General features: G+C 45.0%; 1 protein-coding gene across 11 annotated transcripts in view; it reads right to left on the reverse strand.

Annotated features, from left to right (window-relative positions):
- Positions 1–16,674, reverse strand: part of IFT140 (intraflagellar transport 140) — a 248,909-nt gene that overhangs the window by 194,808 nt on the left and 37,427 nt on the right. For 5 of the 11 annotated variants that reach the window (XM_043523716.1, XM_043523717.1, XM_043523714.1 and 2 more), the window contains one exon: positions 1,190–1,374. The exons of 3 other annotated variants lie outside the window; for them this stretch is intronic. In XM_043523716.1, the coding sequence (XP_043379651.1) occupies positions 1,190–1,374 (185 nt within the window). The remainder of the gene's footprint in view (positions 1–1,189; positions 1,375–16,674) is intronic. 3 more of the 11 variants (XM_027834811.3, XM_037911037.2, XM_043523718.1) reach the window with 1 other exon arrangement.

The raw sequence follows: 16,674 nt of genomic DNA on the forward strand, positions 1-16,674 counted from the left end.
GCCTCAGAGACAAAAATCACTCCAGGGGGAAGAGGGCTGGGCATGCATGCCTGCTAGGGAGATGCTGATCACCATCAGGGGGCCAATAAGCGAGAGAGACTCTGTCCCTCTTGATTGCTACTGCGGCTCGCCTGGCATGGAGAGGGGGTAGGTCTTTTTATTATACACAAGGAAGGCTCTGTCCCCGAGACAGAAATGTAGCAGCCTGTCTGCCTAGTAACGGGTCTGTAACTTCTTGAGAATAAAAAAACCCTATTAAATATTAGTATCATGTTACTGAAAAAAATTGTTTTTAAATTAAAGAAAACAGTTTTTGTAAAAAAAACAAAACCACATTTTGTTAATGTTGCTGTTGATGGTTAATTGATCTCATTTCCTGAGGCAGAAATGTAACAGCCTGCCTGCATAGTAACATTGTTAATGTTCCTATTGTTAGTTAACTCTTCCCATTCTCAATCAATTCCCTCAGGAGTATAAAACCTGTAAAAGTTTTAAGGCCCCTATATTACATCACTTTGGCAAATGAAAGTAAGGAAACAGCTAGGAAGATCTCTATGCTTTCTCACTTTTTTCCTGTGCCAAAGTGACACAATGGGGTTAGATTACAGTTTAAGATTTATTTTACTTACCCATTAAAAAAAAATACTTTGAGGGCAAATAAAACATTTACCAAGCAGTCAATAAAATGTCAGGACAATCAGAACCAAGCATTTCCCAAAGTACCCAGACAGGTCCAGGACAATGATTAGCAAAACTGTATGACTTTCATGTGTGAAAGTCTGAGTAATTTAAAATGATGTTCTACTTTTTTTTTGCCATTTGGTGTTCTGTAATATAATTTAAATGAAAATCCAGGATTATAACTGGAATGCAGGGTATTAGTTACCAAGTGCCTTTTTTTCTTTATTGTAGTTTAAATAAATTACCAAAACAATTGAAACTGTTGTGATTAAACTGCATTATTTTGACAAACAAAATCTGCAGAATTTTTAATTTAGGGGCGCAGAATCCCCACAGGAGTAACCTTGGGAGGAACATGTATTTCCGTAAATGTTTTATCCAAGAAATAAAGATGGGCCTTAATGAATTTGTCAGACAACAAAAAGTTGGCAAAAGTAAAAGTGGAAATATACATCTATAGAAACTGATGTTGTACCACAGCAGCACCTAACCTTAACCCTCAGCCTACCTCACCTACCTTCATGATTTCCTCTGCTTCTCCCTCAAGAGTTATTGTGTACATAGACAACAGGAGGTTCTCTGTTATTACCACCAAAACATCCCTCTTCTCCATGATCAGGAGCTTTTGGATTGGACTGTCTGTGCTCAATGCATGGCTTGTCTTTCCTTTTTCGTTCACGTAATGCACAGACCCTGCAGTAAACACAAGCCAGTTACATACTGTTCTCTTCCAATACACCTGTAAACTACAAAATTAATTATCAATACTGTTAGTGGTCTGACAAACCCACAAACATAAGTTATTCAGAGGCAAGGCTACACAGAAAAAAAGCCTTGCTTAATCTTGATTAAGATTATTCTGTTCTACTTTAATAACAACATGTTCCTCAAATGCTGAAAAGCTAGCAAATACACAGTTAAGGTCAACAACCTCAATTTTATTTCTCATCTTATATACTGTTGGAGTTAAAATAGCATAGTAGTTTATACAAAAAGGACACAGGTAAAAAGTAGTTCTCTTTTCTTCAAAGAAATCCAAAACTAAAAGTATATCTTAAAAGGAAGACAACTACCTTTAACATGTGTGTCCTTCTTGTCTGTAAAAGCGGCAAAGAGTCCTGTGGCACCTTATAGACTAACAGACATATTGGAGCATAAGCTTTCGTGGGTGAATACCCACTTCATCGGATGCATGCAGTAGAAATTTCCAGAGGCAGGTATAAATATGCAAGCAAGAATCAGGCTAGGGATAACGAGGTTAGTTCAATCAGAGAGGATGAGGCCCTCTTCTAGCCATTGAGGTGTGAACACCAAGGGAAGAGAAACTGCTTTTGTAGTTAGCTAGGCATTCACAGTCTTTGTTTAATCCTGAGCTGATGGTGTCAAATTTGCAAATGAACTGAAGCTCAGCAGTTTCTCTCTGAAATCTGGTCCTGAAGTTTTTTTGCTGCAGGATGGCTACCTTTAAATCTGCTATTGTATGTCCACGGAAGTTGAAGTGTTCTCCTACAGGTTTTTCTATATTGTCATTCCTAATATCTGATTTGTGTCCATTTATCCTTTTGGGTAGGGACTGTCCAGTTTCGCTGATGTACATAGAAGAGGGGCATTGCTGGCACATGATGGCGTATATTACGTTGGTGGACGTGCAGGTGAATGAACAGTCTTTTCCACTGACTGACCAGTTGCTTTCCCTCTCAGACAATTTTTTGCTGAGAAACACTACAGGGTGGAATTCTTGATCCGGTCCTTCCTGCATTAAAACTGCTCCCACACCACGCTCTGATGCATCTTTGGTTACTAGGAACGGTTTGTCAAAGTCTGGGGCCCTCAGTACAGGGTCAGACATGAGCGTTGCTTTAAGCTGGTTAAAGGTCTTCTGACACTCTTCGGTCCACTGTACGGCATTTGGCTGTTTCTTTTTGGTTAGGTCTGTAAGTGGGGCGGCAATTTGGCTGTATTGCGGTACAAATTGCCTGTAATAACAGGCCAAGCCTAAGAAGGATTGAACCTGTTTCTCTGACCTTGGGACAGGCCACTTTTGGATAGCATCCACTTTGGCCTGTAGGGGGTTGATAGTTCCTTGACCCACCTGGTGTCCAAGGTAAGTCACTCTGTTTAGGCCTGTTTGACACTTCTTAGCCTTAACAGTTAGTCCTGCCTTCCTTATGCGCTCGAAGACTTTTTGTAGATGTTCCAGGTGTTCTGCCCAGGAATCTGAAAATATGGCCACATCATCAAGGTAGGCGACTGCATATTCTCCTAATCCCACTAGGAGACCATCTACAAGTCTTTGGAAGGTGGCGGGTGCATTTCGCAGCCTGAAAGGGAGTACATTAAAATCATACAGCCCGACATGGGTGGTGAAGGCTGACCTTTCCTTGGCGGATTCATCTAGCGGTACCTGCCAGTACCCCTTGGTTAAGTCCAAGGTAGAGATGAACTGGACCCGTCCCAGTTTCTCTAATAGTTCATCTGTGCGTGGCATTGGATAGTTGTCTGGGCGAGTTACAGCATTTAGCTTACGGTAGTCCACGCAAAAACGTATCTCCCCATCTGGTTTGGGAACTAGAATCACTGGAGATGCCCATGCACTTCCAGAGGAGCGGATTACACCCATCTGTAACATATCCTGGATCTCCCGTTCTATAGCGGTTTTAGCTTGAGGAGACACCCGGTAAGGTTGGACTTTAATTGGGTGAGCGTTACCTGCGTCAATGGAGTGGTATGCCCGTTCAGTCAGTCCTGGGGTGGCTGAGAACATCGGCGCGCAGCTAGCGCACAGCTCCTGGATCTGCTGGATCTGGATCTCCAAGGGTCATGGAGAGGTTCACCTCTTCCACGCCACCAGCACTTTTCCCTTCGTAGTAGAAACCTTCAGGCCACTCAGCGTCATCTCCTCCCTGGGCTGTAAACTGACAAACCTTTAATTCTCTGGAATAAAAGGGCTTTTGAGAATTAATATGGTACACCTTAGGCTTTCGGTTGGAGGTGGGGAATGCTATGAGATAATTAACAGCTCCCAGGTGCTCCTGAACCGTGAATGGCCCTTCCCACAAGGCTTCCATTTTATGGGCCTGGAGCGCCTTTAAGACCATGACCTGGTCTCCTACTTTGAAGCAACGCTCTCTGGCATGTTTATAATACCAGGCTTTTTGCTCTTTTTGGGCATCCTGTAGGTTTTCTTTAGCAAGGGCTAAAGAGGTTCGGAGGGTGATTTGTAGGTTGGTTACAAAGTCCAGAATGTTAGTTCCTGGAGAAGGTGTAAATCCTTCCCATTGCTGCTTCACCATCTGTAATGGCCCCTTAACCTCGCAGCCATATTCAAGTTCAAATGGTGAAAACCCTAAACTGGGATGTTGTACAGCTCTGTAGGCAAAGAGAAACTGCTGCAACACTAAGTCCCAATCATTGGAGTGCTCATTTACAAATTTAGATATCATGGCCCCCAAAGTTCCATTAAACTTCTCCACCATGCCATTTGTTTGATGGTGGTAAGGAGTGGCAACCAAGTGATTTACCCCATGAGCTTCCCAAAGGTTTTCCATAGATCCTGCCAGGAAATTAGTCCCTGCATCTGTGAGGATGTCAGAGGGCCAACCTACCCTGGCAAAAATGTCTGCTAGTGCCTGGCACACACCTTTAGCACTGGTATTGCTTAGAGCTACTGCTTCCGGCCATCGGGTGGCAAAATCCATGAAAGTCAGTATGTACTGCTTCCCTCTGGGTGTCTTTTTCAGAAAAGGACCCAGAATATCCACAGCTACTCGCTGAAATGGAACTTCAATGATGGGGAGTGGCTGGAGAGGGGCTTTGATCTGGTCTTGGGGTTTTCCCACTCTTTAGCATACCTCACAAGACCGGACATAGGTAGGAATATCCTTGCCCATTCCCTCCCAGTGGAATAATCTCCCCAACCGGTCTTTGGTCCTGTTCACCCCAGCATGGCCACTAGGATGATCGTGGGCTAAGCTCAAGAGCTTGACCCGGTACTTAGCTGGAACTACCAACTGTCTCTGAGGATGCCAGTCTTCCTGGTGTCCACCAGAAAGAGTTTCCTTATACAAAAGTCCTCTTTCTACAACAAACCTGGATCTATTAGAAGAGCTGAGAGGCGGTGGGTTGCTTCATGCCACTGTCCAAGCTCTCTGGAGGCTTTCATCTGCTTTCTGTTCGGTCTGGAACTGTTCCCTTGATGCTGGAGACATCAGTTCCTCATTGGATTGTGGACCTAGGCTTGGTCCCTCTGGAAGCGATGTAGGGGATGGGGCTGTTTCCGTTGACTGTGAACCGCTCTCCGCTGGTGCACTATGTTGGGGTTCAGGCTCCGGCTGAGCCTCTTGTGTAGAGTTATGGGCTGCTGTTGGTTCAGGTTCAGTGGGGCCCTCTGGTGTTGGGGTTGCAAGTACTGGATTCAGTGCTAGCAATGGGTCTGGTGCTGGTTGTTCCACCGGTTCTGGTTCTGAGACTGGCTCTGTCTGGGTCTCTGGGACTGGATCCACTACTGCTGTTGCAGACATTGGCCTGGGGTCCGGGTCCATCACCTCTGACCGGGTCCTGGTAGAAGTTTCCAGAACAGCACTAGGCGTGATGGCTGGTTTAGTCTGGCTGCAGGTGACCATTCCCACCCTCTTGGCTGACTTCACATGATTGGCCAAGTCTTCCCCCAACAGCATAGGGATGGGATAATCATCATAGACTGCAAAAGTCCACGTTCCTGACCAGCCCTTGTACTGGACAGGCAACTTGGCTGTAGGCAAATTGAAAGAGTTGGACTTAAAGGGTTGAATTGTCATTTGGATCTCTGGGTCAATTAAATTTGGGTCCACTAAGGAAGCATGGATAGCTGACACTTGTGCTCTGGTGTCCCTCCACGCGGTGATCTTCTTCCTGCCCACACTCAGTTTCCCTCCGCTCCAAAGGTATCTGGGAGGTATCTGGGCCCGAGGACGTCTGGTGTGATTCCGGTGCAATGAACTGTAATCTGTTGGGGGTCTTGGGGCAGTTGGCCTTTACATGCCCCAGCTCATTACATTTAAAACATCGTCCAGCTGACGGGTCACTGGGGCGAGGTGGGTTCCTGGAGAATGGTGTGGCGGGACAATAAGGTGTCTGGAGGGTTCTTTGCGGGGTAGGTGGGCCCTTGGGTGGCCCCCGGTAATAGGGTACGGTCTGAGGTTGTCCCTTCTGGTATCCGCTCCAACTGCTACCAGTTTTTTTCTTCTCTGCCACCTCCACCCATTTGGCTCCAATCTCCCCCGCCTCAATTACAGTTTTGGGCTTCCCATCTAGGATGTATCTTTCTATTCCCTCTAAGAACTGTTCCATTTGCATTAGGAAGGGCAAATCTACTGGAGATTCAACACTTGCTCCTGATATCCAGGCATCCCAATGTTTCACAATGTGGTAGGCATGTCGGGTAAATGACATGTCTGGTTTCCACTTTAGGGCTCTGAATCGCCGATGGGAATGCTCGGGTGTTAGCCCCATTCTGACCCTCGCCTTGGTTTTAAACAGTTCATACTGGTTCATTTGTGCCTTAGGCATTTCAGCCGCAACCTCAGCTAAGCGTCCACTGAACTGCGGCCTCAGCTCTACCATGTATTGGTCTGAAGAGATGCTGTACCCAAGGCAAACCCTTTGAAGTTTTCTAAGAAGGCCTCAGTATCATCGCCTGCCTTATAGGTGGGGAACTTTCTGGGATGGGAAGTGGTACCTGGAGAAGGATTGCTAGGGTTTGTTGGTATATTCTGCTGAGCCCTTGCCTTCTCCATCTCCAGTGCATGCTTCCTCTCTTTTTCCTTCTCCTCCTCCACACCTTCCTCTCTTTTTCCTTCTCCTCCAGTTCTTTGGCCCTTGCCTCCATTTCTTTGTCCCTTGCCTCCATTTCCCTCCTGTGGGCAGCCTCCATTTCTTTTTCCCTAGCCGCATGTACATCCATCTCCATCCGCATGAGTTCTATCTGTCTTTCATATTCCTTTTGTTTTTCCTCAGCGTCAATTCTGGCTAATTCCAGCTTTTGTTGAACCGTGGAGTCTGTCATCCTAACCTCTCTGTTTTTAACTAACTTTACACCCGAGAGTTACACAAAAAACAAAAACAAAACAAAAAAAACTTGGCTTGTAAAATTTTGCTGTGCTGTAATAGGATACCTATTCTCTGATAGTGATTGTCAGCCTACAGAAAAATAAAAATAAAAAAACCCCAACAACAACAACAAAAAATTCAAAACCCCCCCCCAAAAACCCTAACACCTTTGTCTCCAGGCAAATAGGTAGAAAACCCCTCTAGTTGCTCTTAGGAGAAAAAAAAAAACTTCAGATCTGTGAAGACTTGTGAATTTCCCTGCAGGAGGTTAACTACCCTGCCTTTAGGAAGAGAAACTGCAGCTCACAAAAGACAATTCCCTTTTGTCTTTGCTATGGCCCCAAAGCAAAGCAAAAAACCTCCAACTATTTCCAGTTGGGAACTTGCTTTCTAGCAGCCCAAAGGAAAAAAATTTTCCTTTTTAAAATCTGTTTCTGGTTCAAAAAATCTCAAATTGATCTCAAAATGATTTCAAGTTGATCCCACTGCTCTGCCACCATGTCAAGGTTCCTTCCCCACTCTGAACTCTAGGGTACAGATGTGGGGACCTGCATGAAAACCTCCTAAGCTTACTTTTACCAGCTTAGGTTAAAACTTCCCCAAGGTACAAACTATTTTACCCTTTGTCCTTGGACTTCCACTGCCACCACCAAACATTTATCCGGGTTTATTTTATTAGGAAAGCGTTGTTTGGAAACGTCTTTCCCCCCAAAATCCTCGCAACCCTTGCACCCCACTTCCTGGGGAAGGTTTGGTAAAAATCCTCACCAATTTGCATAGGTGACCACAGACCCAAACCCTTGGATCTTAAGAACAATGAAAAAGCATTCAGTTTCTGAAAAGAAGGATTTTAATAGAAGTAAAACGTAAAAAAGAATCACCTCTGTAAAATCAGGATGGTAAATACCTTACAGGGTAATTAGATTCAAAACATAGAGAATCCCTCTAGGCAAAACCTTAAGTTACAAAAAGACACACAGACAGGAATATCCATTCTATTCAGCAAAGCTTATTTTCTCAGCCATTTAAAGAAATCATAATCTAACGCATATCTAGCTAGATTACTTACTAAATTCTAAGACTCCATTCCTGTTCTGTCCCTGGCAAAAGCATCACACAGACAGACTCTTTGTTTTTCCTTCCCCCCAGCTTTTGAAAATATCTTGTCTCCTCACTGGTCATTTTGGTCAGGTGCCAGCGAGGTTATCCTAGCTTCTTAACCCTTTACAGGTGAGAGGATTTTTCCTCTGGCCAGGAGGGATTTTAAAGGGGTTTACCCTTCCCTTTATATTTATGACAAACTGTATCAAATGCCTTACTGAAATTGAGGTAAATTAGATCCACTGCGTTTCCTTTGTCTAAAAAATCTGTTACCTTCTCAAAGAAGGAGATCAAGTTGGTTTGAGACAATCTACCTTTTGTAAAACCATGTTGTATTTTGTCCCAATTACCATTGACCTCAATGTCCTTAACTACTTTCTCCTTCAAAATTTTTTCCAAGACCTTGCCTACTACAGATGTCAAACTAACAGGCCTGTAGTTACCCGGATCACTTTTTTTTCTTTTCTTAAAAATAGGAACTATGTTAGCAATTCTCCAGTCATATGGTACAACCCCTGAGTTTACAGATTCATTAAAAATTTTTGCTAATGGGCTTGCAACTTCATGTGCCAGTTCCTTTAATATTCTTGGATGAAGATTATCTGGGCCCCCCGATTTAGTCCCATTAAGATGTTCAAATTTGGCTGCTACCTCAGATGTGGTAATATCTACCTCCATATCCTCCTTCCCATTTGTCATCCTACCATTATCTCTAAGCTCCTCATTAAAGACTGAGGCAAAATATTTGTTTAGATATTGGGCCATGCTTAGATTATCCTTAACCTCCACTCCATCCTCAGTGTTTAGCGGTCCCACTTCTTTCTTTCTTTGTTTTCTTCTTATTTATATGTCTATAGAACCTTTTACTATTGGTTTTAATTCCCTTTGCAAGGTCCAACTCTACATGGCTTTTGACCTTTCTCACTTTATCCCTACATGTTCTGACCTCAGTAAGGTAGCTTTCCTTGCTGATCCCTCCCATCTTCCACTCCTTGTAGGCTTTCTGCTTTTTCTTAATCACCTCTCTGAGATGCTTGCTCATCCAGCTTGATCTACAACTCCTGACTGTGGAAGCGGCGGCCAGTACGTCCGTCGGCCCGCGCCGCTTCTAGCAGCTCCCGTTGGCCTGGAGCAGCGAACCGCGGCCACTGGGAGCCGCGATCAGCCGAACCTGCAGAAGCAGCAAGTAAACAAACCGGCCCGGCCTGCCAGGGGCTTTCCCTATACAAGTGGCGGAACAAGTTTGGGAACCACTGCTTTACAGTCTACCTCATCATTGATATACAATGCTACTCCACCACCTTTGCCTTTATTTCTGTCTTTCCTAAACAGCACATACCCTTCAATACCTGTACTCTAGTCACAACAAGGGTGCATTCAGTACAGCTCAGGATACCTTGAACAGACTAGAGCCTGGATATAAAACACTTTGGCAATCTCATGTCAGAAGTCTACGTAAGTGCACCAATCATCTGTAGCATGGAGCCATGACAACAATTCTGTGTAAGACATCATTATGAAAGAGTTGTTGGTAAATTTCAAGCGTGAAAATATCTTTGCTTTAGACAAACTCTCATAAAAGGTCTGATAACTGAATTTTGTAGATTGTTTTACCATGGTGATGAGAGCTTTAGAAATGTTTGTAATATATCTATTCCAGGCAAGTAAAAAAGCACAAAAATAAACATTTCAAATGTTGTTAAATTGTCATTTATTTTATTTTAATTACAAAAAGCACTCCATGGTCTCCACTAACATCTCACTGCATTTTTTTTTAAATAGAGCCATTATGGATTAATGAATGCAAAAAAGGAGCCCCCCCCCCCAAAAAAAGAGAGGGTTACTCACCTTATGCAGTAACTAAAGTTCTTTGAGATGTGTGTCCCTGTGGGTGCTCCACTTCAACAGCACCAGGACACGTCAACACCTGATCAGAGACTTTTGGTAGTAGTGCCTGGGCGGGGCACGCGTGCACAGTAGCTATCTTGCAGTGCCGGTGGCACCTCACCTATCACGCGCACAACCCAAGCCCTTCAGTTCTTTCTCTACCATAGAGTCTTTAACGTGAACTCCAAAGTAGAAGGGAGGAGGGTGGGTAGTGGAGCACCTACAGGGACATATATCTCGAAGAACCTCAGTTACTGTTGTGGTAAACCCCGGACAAACAGCTATAAAAGCGGGGTAGTAATTAGTCCCAGGGATTAAAAGGCCCCTCCCTATCCACTGAGGACAGAGAGCCACGGGACAATAAGGTTCAGCTGGAAAAGGGGTTGTTAGGGAACCAATTAGGTTCAGCTGACTCCAACTACTTGGGACCTTTTTAAACGCTCCCCTGGGTGGTAGGAGGAAAAGAGTGAGGGAGTGAGAGGAGCAGGGAAGTTGCCAGTAGGCTGTTTGCAGCAAGACACCAGACCTTCCCAGTAGAGAGGGTGCACTTGCTCCCCAGAAGGGAAGGAAACCAAGCACAAGGGAGTGACTGAGGAGAGGAGTAGCAGGACCCTGTGCCACCTATAAGGATTCGCCTTGCCCCAAACCTGAGTCTCCAAGGCTAAAAAGGACTGAGCCTATTGAGGCGAACAAGGTATTTTGACACACTGTACAAGATGTACCCTCTCATCTTTGAGTGCTGTCCCTGTGGGTGCTCCACTTCAGATGATTGGAGCAGTGCCCTACTGAGGGTGGGCTTCAGAGTTGTATGCATAGTTGAAGCTGGCACTGTTAGGCCTAGTATTGCATCTGAGTCTGAGCTTTGCGTTATTGCATAGTGATTCGTGAATGTGTGTTGTGAAGCCCAAGTGGCGGCTCAAAATATTTCTGTGATTAGCATGTTATTCAAAAAGGCTGTTGAGGTCAATACTGATCTCGTCAAATGGGCTCCGATCCCTGTCGGGGGTTCGATTTTTTTGTTGATAGCACAGATGGATGCAACTGGAGATCCATTTTGAAAGTCTTTGTTTTGATATTGTGGATTCCTTTGATCATCCAGTCGTGGAGATGAAAAGTCTCGGTGATTTTCAGAATGGTTTCATTCTGTCTAGGTAGAATGCTAAAGCACATCTAACGTCTAGAGTGTGGAGGATTATCTCTTGTGTAGTCTCATGTGGTTTAGGGTAAAACATAGCTAAGTGACTTGGTTGGTTGAAATGAAAGGATGATATCTTAGGGACAAATTTGGGGCGTGGTCATAGCGTCACTATCTTTAAAGAATATGGTGTGTGGAGGGTGGGCCACAAGAGGCCCTATTTCACTTACTCTTCGCACTGATGTAATTATGATCAGGAATGCTACCTTCATTGACAGGTGTAGTAGAGAACAAGTAGCAAGTGGTTCAACTGGTGCTTTGGTAAAGCCTCTGAGGACCAGATTTAGATCCCATGCCGGTGTGGGGTTGCCTATTTCTGGGTACATGTGACGAAACGCTTTGTGATCAGGTGTGTGAATACTGAGGCACCGGCAATCTTATGATGGATAGCAATTATGGCTTCGAGGTGTACTTTAACTGAACTTGTGGACAGTCTTGATTTTTTAAATTCTACTATGTACTCAAAGATCAAATGAATTGGTGCCTTAAGAGTGGTTATGTGTTTGTTTTGGCAACACATGGAGAACCTCTTCCATTTCTGGAGGTAAGTGGTATGAGTGGATGTCTTTCTGCTGTTTAGTAATACCTGTTTAACCTGTTCGGAGCAGGTTAATTCGTCATGGAGGAGATACACCTTCAAGTGAAGCTTCTCCAGGTACAGATGGAGGACTTGACTTTCATCTTGTGAGAAGATCCCATCACAGAGGGAGAGTGTATGGTGTGCAGATCGCCATGAGTCTCAGGTATGGGAATCATGTCTGTCTGGGCCACGTCAAGGACTATAAGTATGACCTTGGCTTTGTCAGTTTGTATCTTGCGTATTACTCTGAAGATTAAAGGTATCAGTGAGGATGCATACAGAAGAGGTGTGTTCCATCTGATGGGAAAGGCATCCCCTAGGGATCGTGTTCCCAGTCCTGCTTGTGAGAAAAACCTTGGACATGTGTTGTTTTGTTCTGTTGCGAATAGGTCGAAGTGTGGGAACCCCCACATGTGGAATATGTGTTGTGTGATGTTGTCGTTCAGTTCCCACTCGTGCTGTTGGGAAAACTGTCTGCTTAATGTATCCACTGTCATGTTCTGTCGACCTGGGAGGTATGATGCTGTAATGGTGATGTGCTTTATGCACCAGTTCCATAGTTTATGGCTTCTGTGCACAGGGAGTGAGATCATGCTCCCCACGTCAGTTTATGTAGGGGAAAGGAGTCCAGGAGAGCTGGCTGTATTTCAAGGAATCCCTGTTGAGGTTACAGGGACAAACCATCCCGATGAGTCGAAAGAATAGTAAATATGGCAGGCGACCAGCTTGGCTTAACGGTGAAATCCTAGCGGATCTTAAACATAAAAAAGAAGCTTACAAGAAGTGGAAGGTTGGACATATGACCAGGGAAGAGTATAAAAATATTGCTCGGGCATGTAGGAATGAAATCAGGAGGGCCAAATAGCACCTGGAGCTGCAGCTAGCAAGAGATGTCAAGAGTAACAAGAAGGGTTTCTTCAGGTATGTTGACAACAAGAAGAAAGCCAAGGAAAGTGTGGGCCCCTTACTTAATGAGGGAGGCAACCTAGTGACAGAGGATGTGGAAAAAGCTAATGTGCTCAATGCTTTTTTTACCTCTGTCTTCACTAACAAGGACAGCTCCCTGACTGCTGCACTGGGCATCACAACATGGGGAGTAGATGGCCAGCCCTCTGTGGAGAAAGAGGTGGTTAGGGACTATTTAGAAAAGCTGGACGTGCACAAGTCCATGGGGCCGGACGAGTTGCATCCGAGAGTGCTAAAGGAATTGGCGAATGTGATTGCAGAGCCATTGGCCATTATCTTTGAAAACTCGTGGCGAACGGGGGAAGTTCCAGATGACTGGAAAAAGGCTAATGTAGTGCCAATCTTTAAAAAAGGGAAGAAGGAGGATCACTGGGAACTACAGGCCAGTCAGCCTCACCTCAGTCCGCGGAAAAATCATGGAGCAGGTCCTCAAGGAATCAATCCTGAAGCACTTACACGAGACGAAAGTGATCAGGAACAGTCAGCATGGATTCACCAAGGGTAGGTCATGCCTGACTAATCTAATCGCCTTCTATGATGAGATTACCGATTCTGTGGATGAAGGGAAAGCAGTGGATGTATTGTTTCTTGACTTTAGCAAAGCTTTTGACACGGTCTCCCACAGTATTCTTGTCAGCAAGTTAAAGAAGTATGGGCTGGATGAATGCACTATAAGGTGGGTAGAAAGTTGGCTAGATTGTCGGGCTCAACGGGTAGTGATCAATGGCTCCATGTCTAGTTGGCAGCCGGTGTCAAGTGGAGTGCCCCAGGGGTCGGTCCTGGGGCCGGTTTTGTTCAATATCTTCATAAATGATCTGGAGGATGGTGTGGATTGCACTCTCAGCAAATTTGCGGATGATACTAAACTGGGAGGAGTGGTAGATACGCTGGAGGGCAGGGATAGGATACAGAGGGACCTAGACAAATTGGAGGATTGGGCCAAAAGAAATCTGATGAGGTTCAATAAGGATAAGTGCAGGGTCCTGCACTTAGGACGGAAGAACCCAATGCACCGCTACAGACTAGGGACCGAATGGCTAGGCAGTAGTTCTGCGGAAAAGGACCTAGGGGTTACAGTGGACGAGAAGCTGGATATGAGTCAGCAGTGTGCCCTTGTTGCCAAGAAGGCCAATGGCATTTTGGGATGTATAACTAGGGGCATAGCGAGCAGATCGAGGGACGTGATCGTTCCCCTCTATTCGACATTGGTGAGGCCTCATCTGGAGTCCTGTGTCCAGTTTTGGGCCCCACACTACAAGAAGGACGTGGATAAATTGGAGAGAGTCCAGCGAAGGGCAACAAAAATGATTAGGGGTCTGGAACACATGACTTATGAGGAGAGGCTGAGGGAACTGGGATTGTTTAGTCTGCAGAAGAGAAGAATGAGGGGGGATTTGATAGCTGCTTTCAACTACCTGAGAGGTCGTTCCAGAGAGGATGGTTCTAGACTATTCTCAGTGGTAGAAGAGGACAGGACAAGGAGTAATGGTCTCAAGTTGCAGTGGGGGAGGTTTAGGTTGGATATTAGGAAAAACTTTTTCACTAGGAGGGTGGTGAAACACTGGAATGCGTTACCTAGGGAGGTGGTAGAATCTCCTTCCTTGGAAGTTTTTAAGGTCAGGCTTGACAAAGCCCTGGCTGGGATGATTTGATTGGGGATTGGTCCTGCTTTGAGCAGGGGGTTGGACTAGATGACCTCCTGAGGTCCCTTCCAACCCTGATATTCTATGATTCTATGTAGAACATATATACCATGTTGTCCATCATGATTCTTATTATTTTGTTCCTTATTATTGGGAGGAAATGGATACACACATTGCAAACCGCACATAATTCGAGCAGTTGATGTGTAAATGTGTCTCTCTGTGGGTGACCACTTCCCTCAGATTGTATGTTAGTTCAGGGGAGCACCCCAGCCAATCAGTGAGGCACCTGTTGTGATCAGTTTGGATGGTGGATCCTGCTGAAATGGGATCCCTGCGCATAAGTTTCTTGGACTTGTCCACCATTTTAGAAGTGTTGGACTTTTGGTATTAGTGTTAGGCTTTTGTTCAGGCTGTGCTTTCATGGTATGTATTCCGAGCTCAGCCATCCCTGTAGGCAACACATGTGCAGTCAAGCGTGTTTTACTACGAAGATAGCAGCCGCCATATGTCCCAATACTTGCAGGCAGGTACATGCTGATACCCGTAGGCTATTTGTGACCACTGATATGAGAGTGGTCAGTGCTGAGAATCTGGTCATTGGTAGTGATGCTTTGGCCTCTATTGAGTCCAGATGCACTCCGATGAAGTCCAATTGCTGTACTGGGGTTAGAGTAGATTTCTGTTTGTTTATTTGTAACCCTAGGGTGTGAAAGAGGGTGATAGTTCAAGGATCTGTGAGCCAAGGATGCATGTCCCTGGTAAGCTATTCTCTTGATCTTGTGGGACATTGGTGGTCTGGTACCTGATGGTGAGGAGTGATCTGACGAGAAGACTGCCTCTTCAAGGTCATCCTTATTTTTGCTTGAAAATGGTGGAGCAGTGGGGGATTCCAGCTGGTCCAGTGCTGTTGGGACTGGCGAGCCATCGGTGCCAAACGGCAGAGATCTGGGGGTAGACGCTACTTCCATGTCTACTTTATGTGTAAGAGGACACGGTGCCACTGTTTTCAATGCAGTGTCTTTCTGTGCTGACACATTAGGTGATAGCTTGGTCGGTGCTGATTGTTTGTGTGTGGCCTTAGTCAGTGGTGCCATCCTTGAATTCTGTTAACGGTTCCGATGAAGTCGGTGCGGGCAGAGGGGGCATCACCAATGGTGAAGGTTGTGGCACTGTATCCTTCATAGGAGTCGTTGATGCCGTGGAGGAGGAGGAGGCTGGTTTGTGCCTACCACTCAACTCCTTTCCCCTGCTGGCAGAAGTCCCGGTACAGAGGGTGCCGGAGGTGCCAAGTGCTTCAAAGGTACTCACCCTGCCTGAGGTTAGCACCAAGGAGAGAGATCTCACCAGAGACAGTTTCTTTTTTAATGTTTCTCTGTTTGGGGAGGAAGTGGCCATTTTCTCAATTTTTGTGGAGGAAAGGTTACTAGCTCTGCCCACAGAGGATGTGCCCTGAGGGTCCCTTGACAAGGGTTATCTGGGGTCTGAAGTAAGCAAAAGGAATTTCTCCATTACAGTGAGTTTAAGTCGGAGATCCTTGTCTCTTCTCACTTGAGTTCTGAGATTGCTGCCATGAGCAAACTTTTGTGATATGTGCGACTCACCTAAGCAGTGAATGCATAGCAAGTGCCCATCCGAAATAGGTATTGAGTCCTTGCATGAAGTGCATCTCTTAAAACCTGAGGAGCCAGGCATATTTTTAACGTCCTTTGTAGAGCTAACTTGGGACTGGCAGAATGGAGGACTTTTGTTTTTGTTGAGGAATAAACTGTCTAACTAAGATTAAACCTGGATAAACGTTTGGTGGTGGCAGTGGAAGTCCAAGGGCAAAGGGTAAAATAGTTTGTACCTTGGGGAAGTTTTAACCTAAGCTGGTAAAAGTAAGCTTAGAAGGTTTTCATGCAGGTCCCCACATCTGTACCCTAGAATTCAGAGTGGGGAAGGAACCTTGACAGTGTCATTTACTGTTTCACTTTCTTAGAATTCACTGTGACGTTGCCTATTCAGAAAATAAATAATTAATAAAACTTAGATATCAAGAGATCTCAAAAACACTTTACAAAAGGAGCTCAGTATCATTATCCCCATTTTACAGCTAGTGAAACTGAGGCACAGAGAGGGAAGTTAGTTGCCCAAGGTCACCCAGCAAAGCAGTATCAGATATTGAACCCAGGTCTCCAGAATCCCAGTCCATTGCCCTATCCACTAGGTCATGCTGCCTCCCCAGTATAGCTAATCAATGCTATTCTCAAGTAATCCAGTTAAATGAATTAAATAATGCCATTTTATATCAACAAATCAAATTACATGATGATCAAAATGCCTGAGCCCTGTCTCCAGTATAGTTTCCACCATTGCTACCACCACCTGTGGTGAACCAGTGTTGAATCAGGAGTCCCATTTTTGCCAGTGTAGATGCAGCCTTGCAAACAGAACCATGACTCTATTGGGAGATTATCATAAATTAACTAGATCCCCAGAGTTGTCAGTTAATCTGCTTTTGGAGGGCAGCACTCATAATTACTGGTCACCAG

Source organism: Chelonia mydas, chromosome 10 (assembly GCF_015237465.2).
Source record: "Chelonia mydas isolate rCheMyd1 chromosome 10, rCheMyd1.pri.v2, whole genome shotgun sequence".
NCBI lineage: Eukaryota > Metazoa > Chordata > Testudines > Cheloniidae > Chelonia > Chelonia mydas.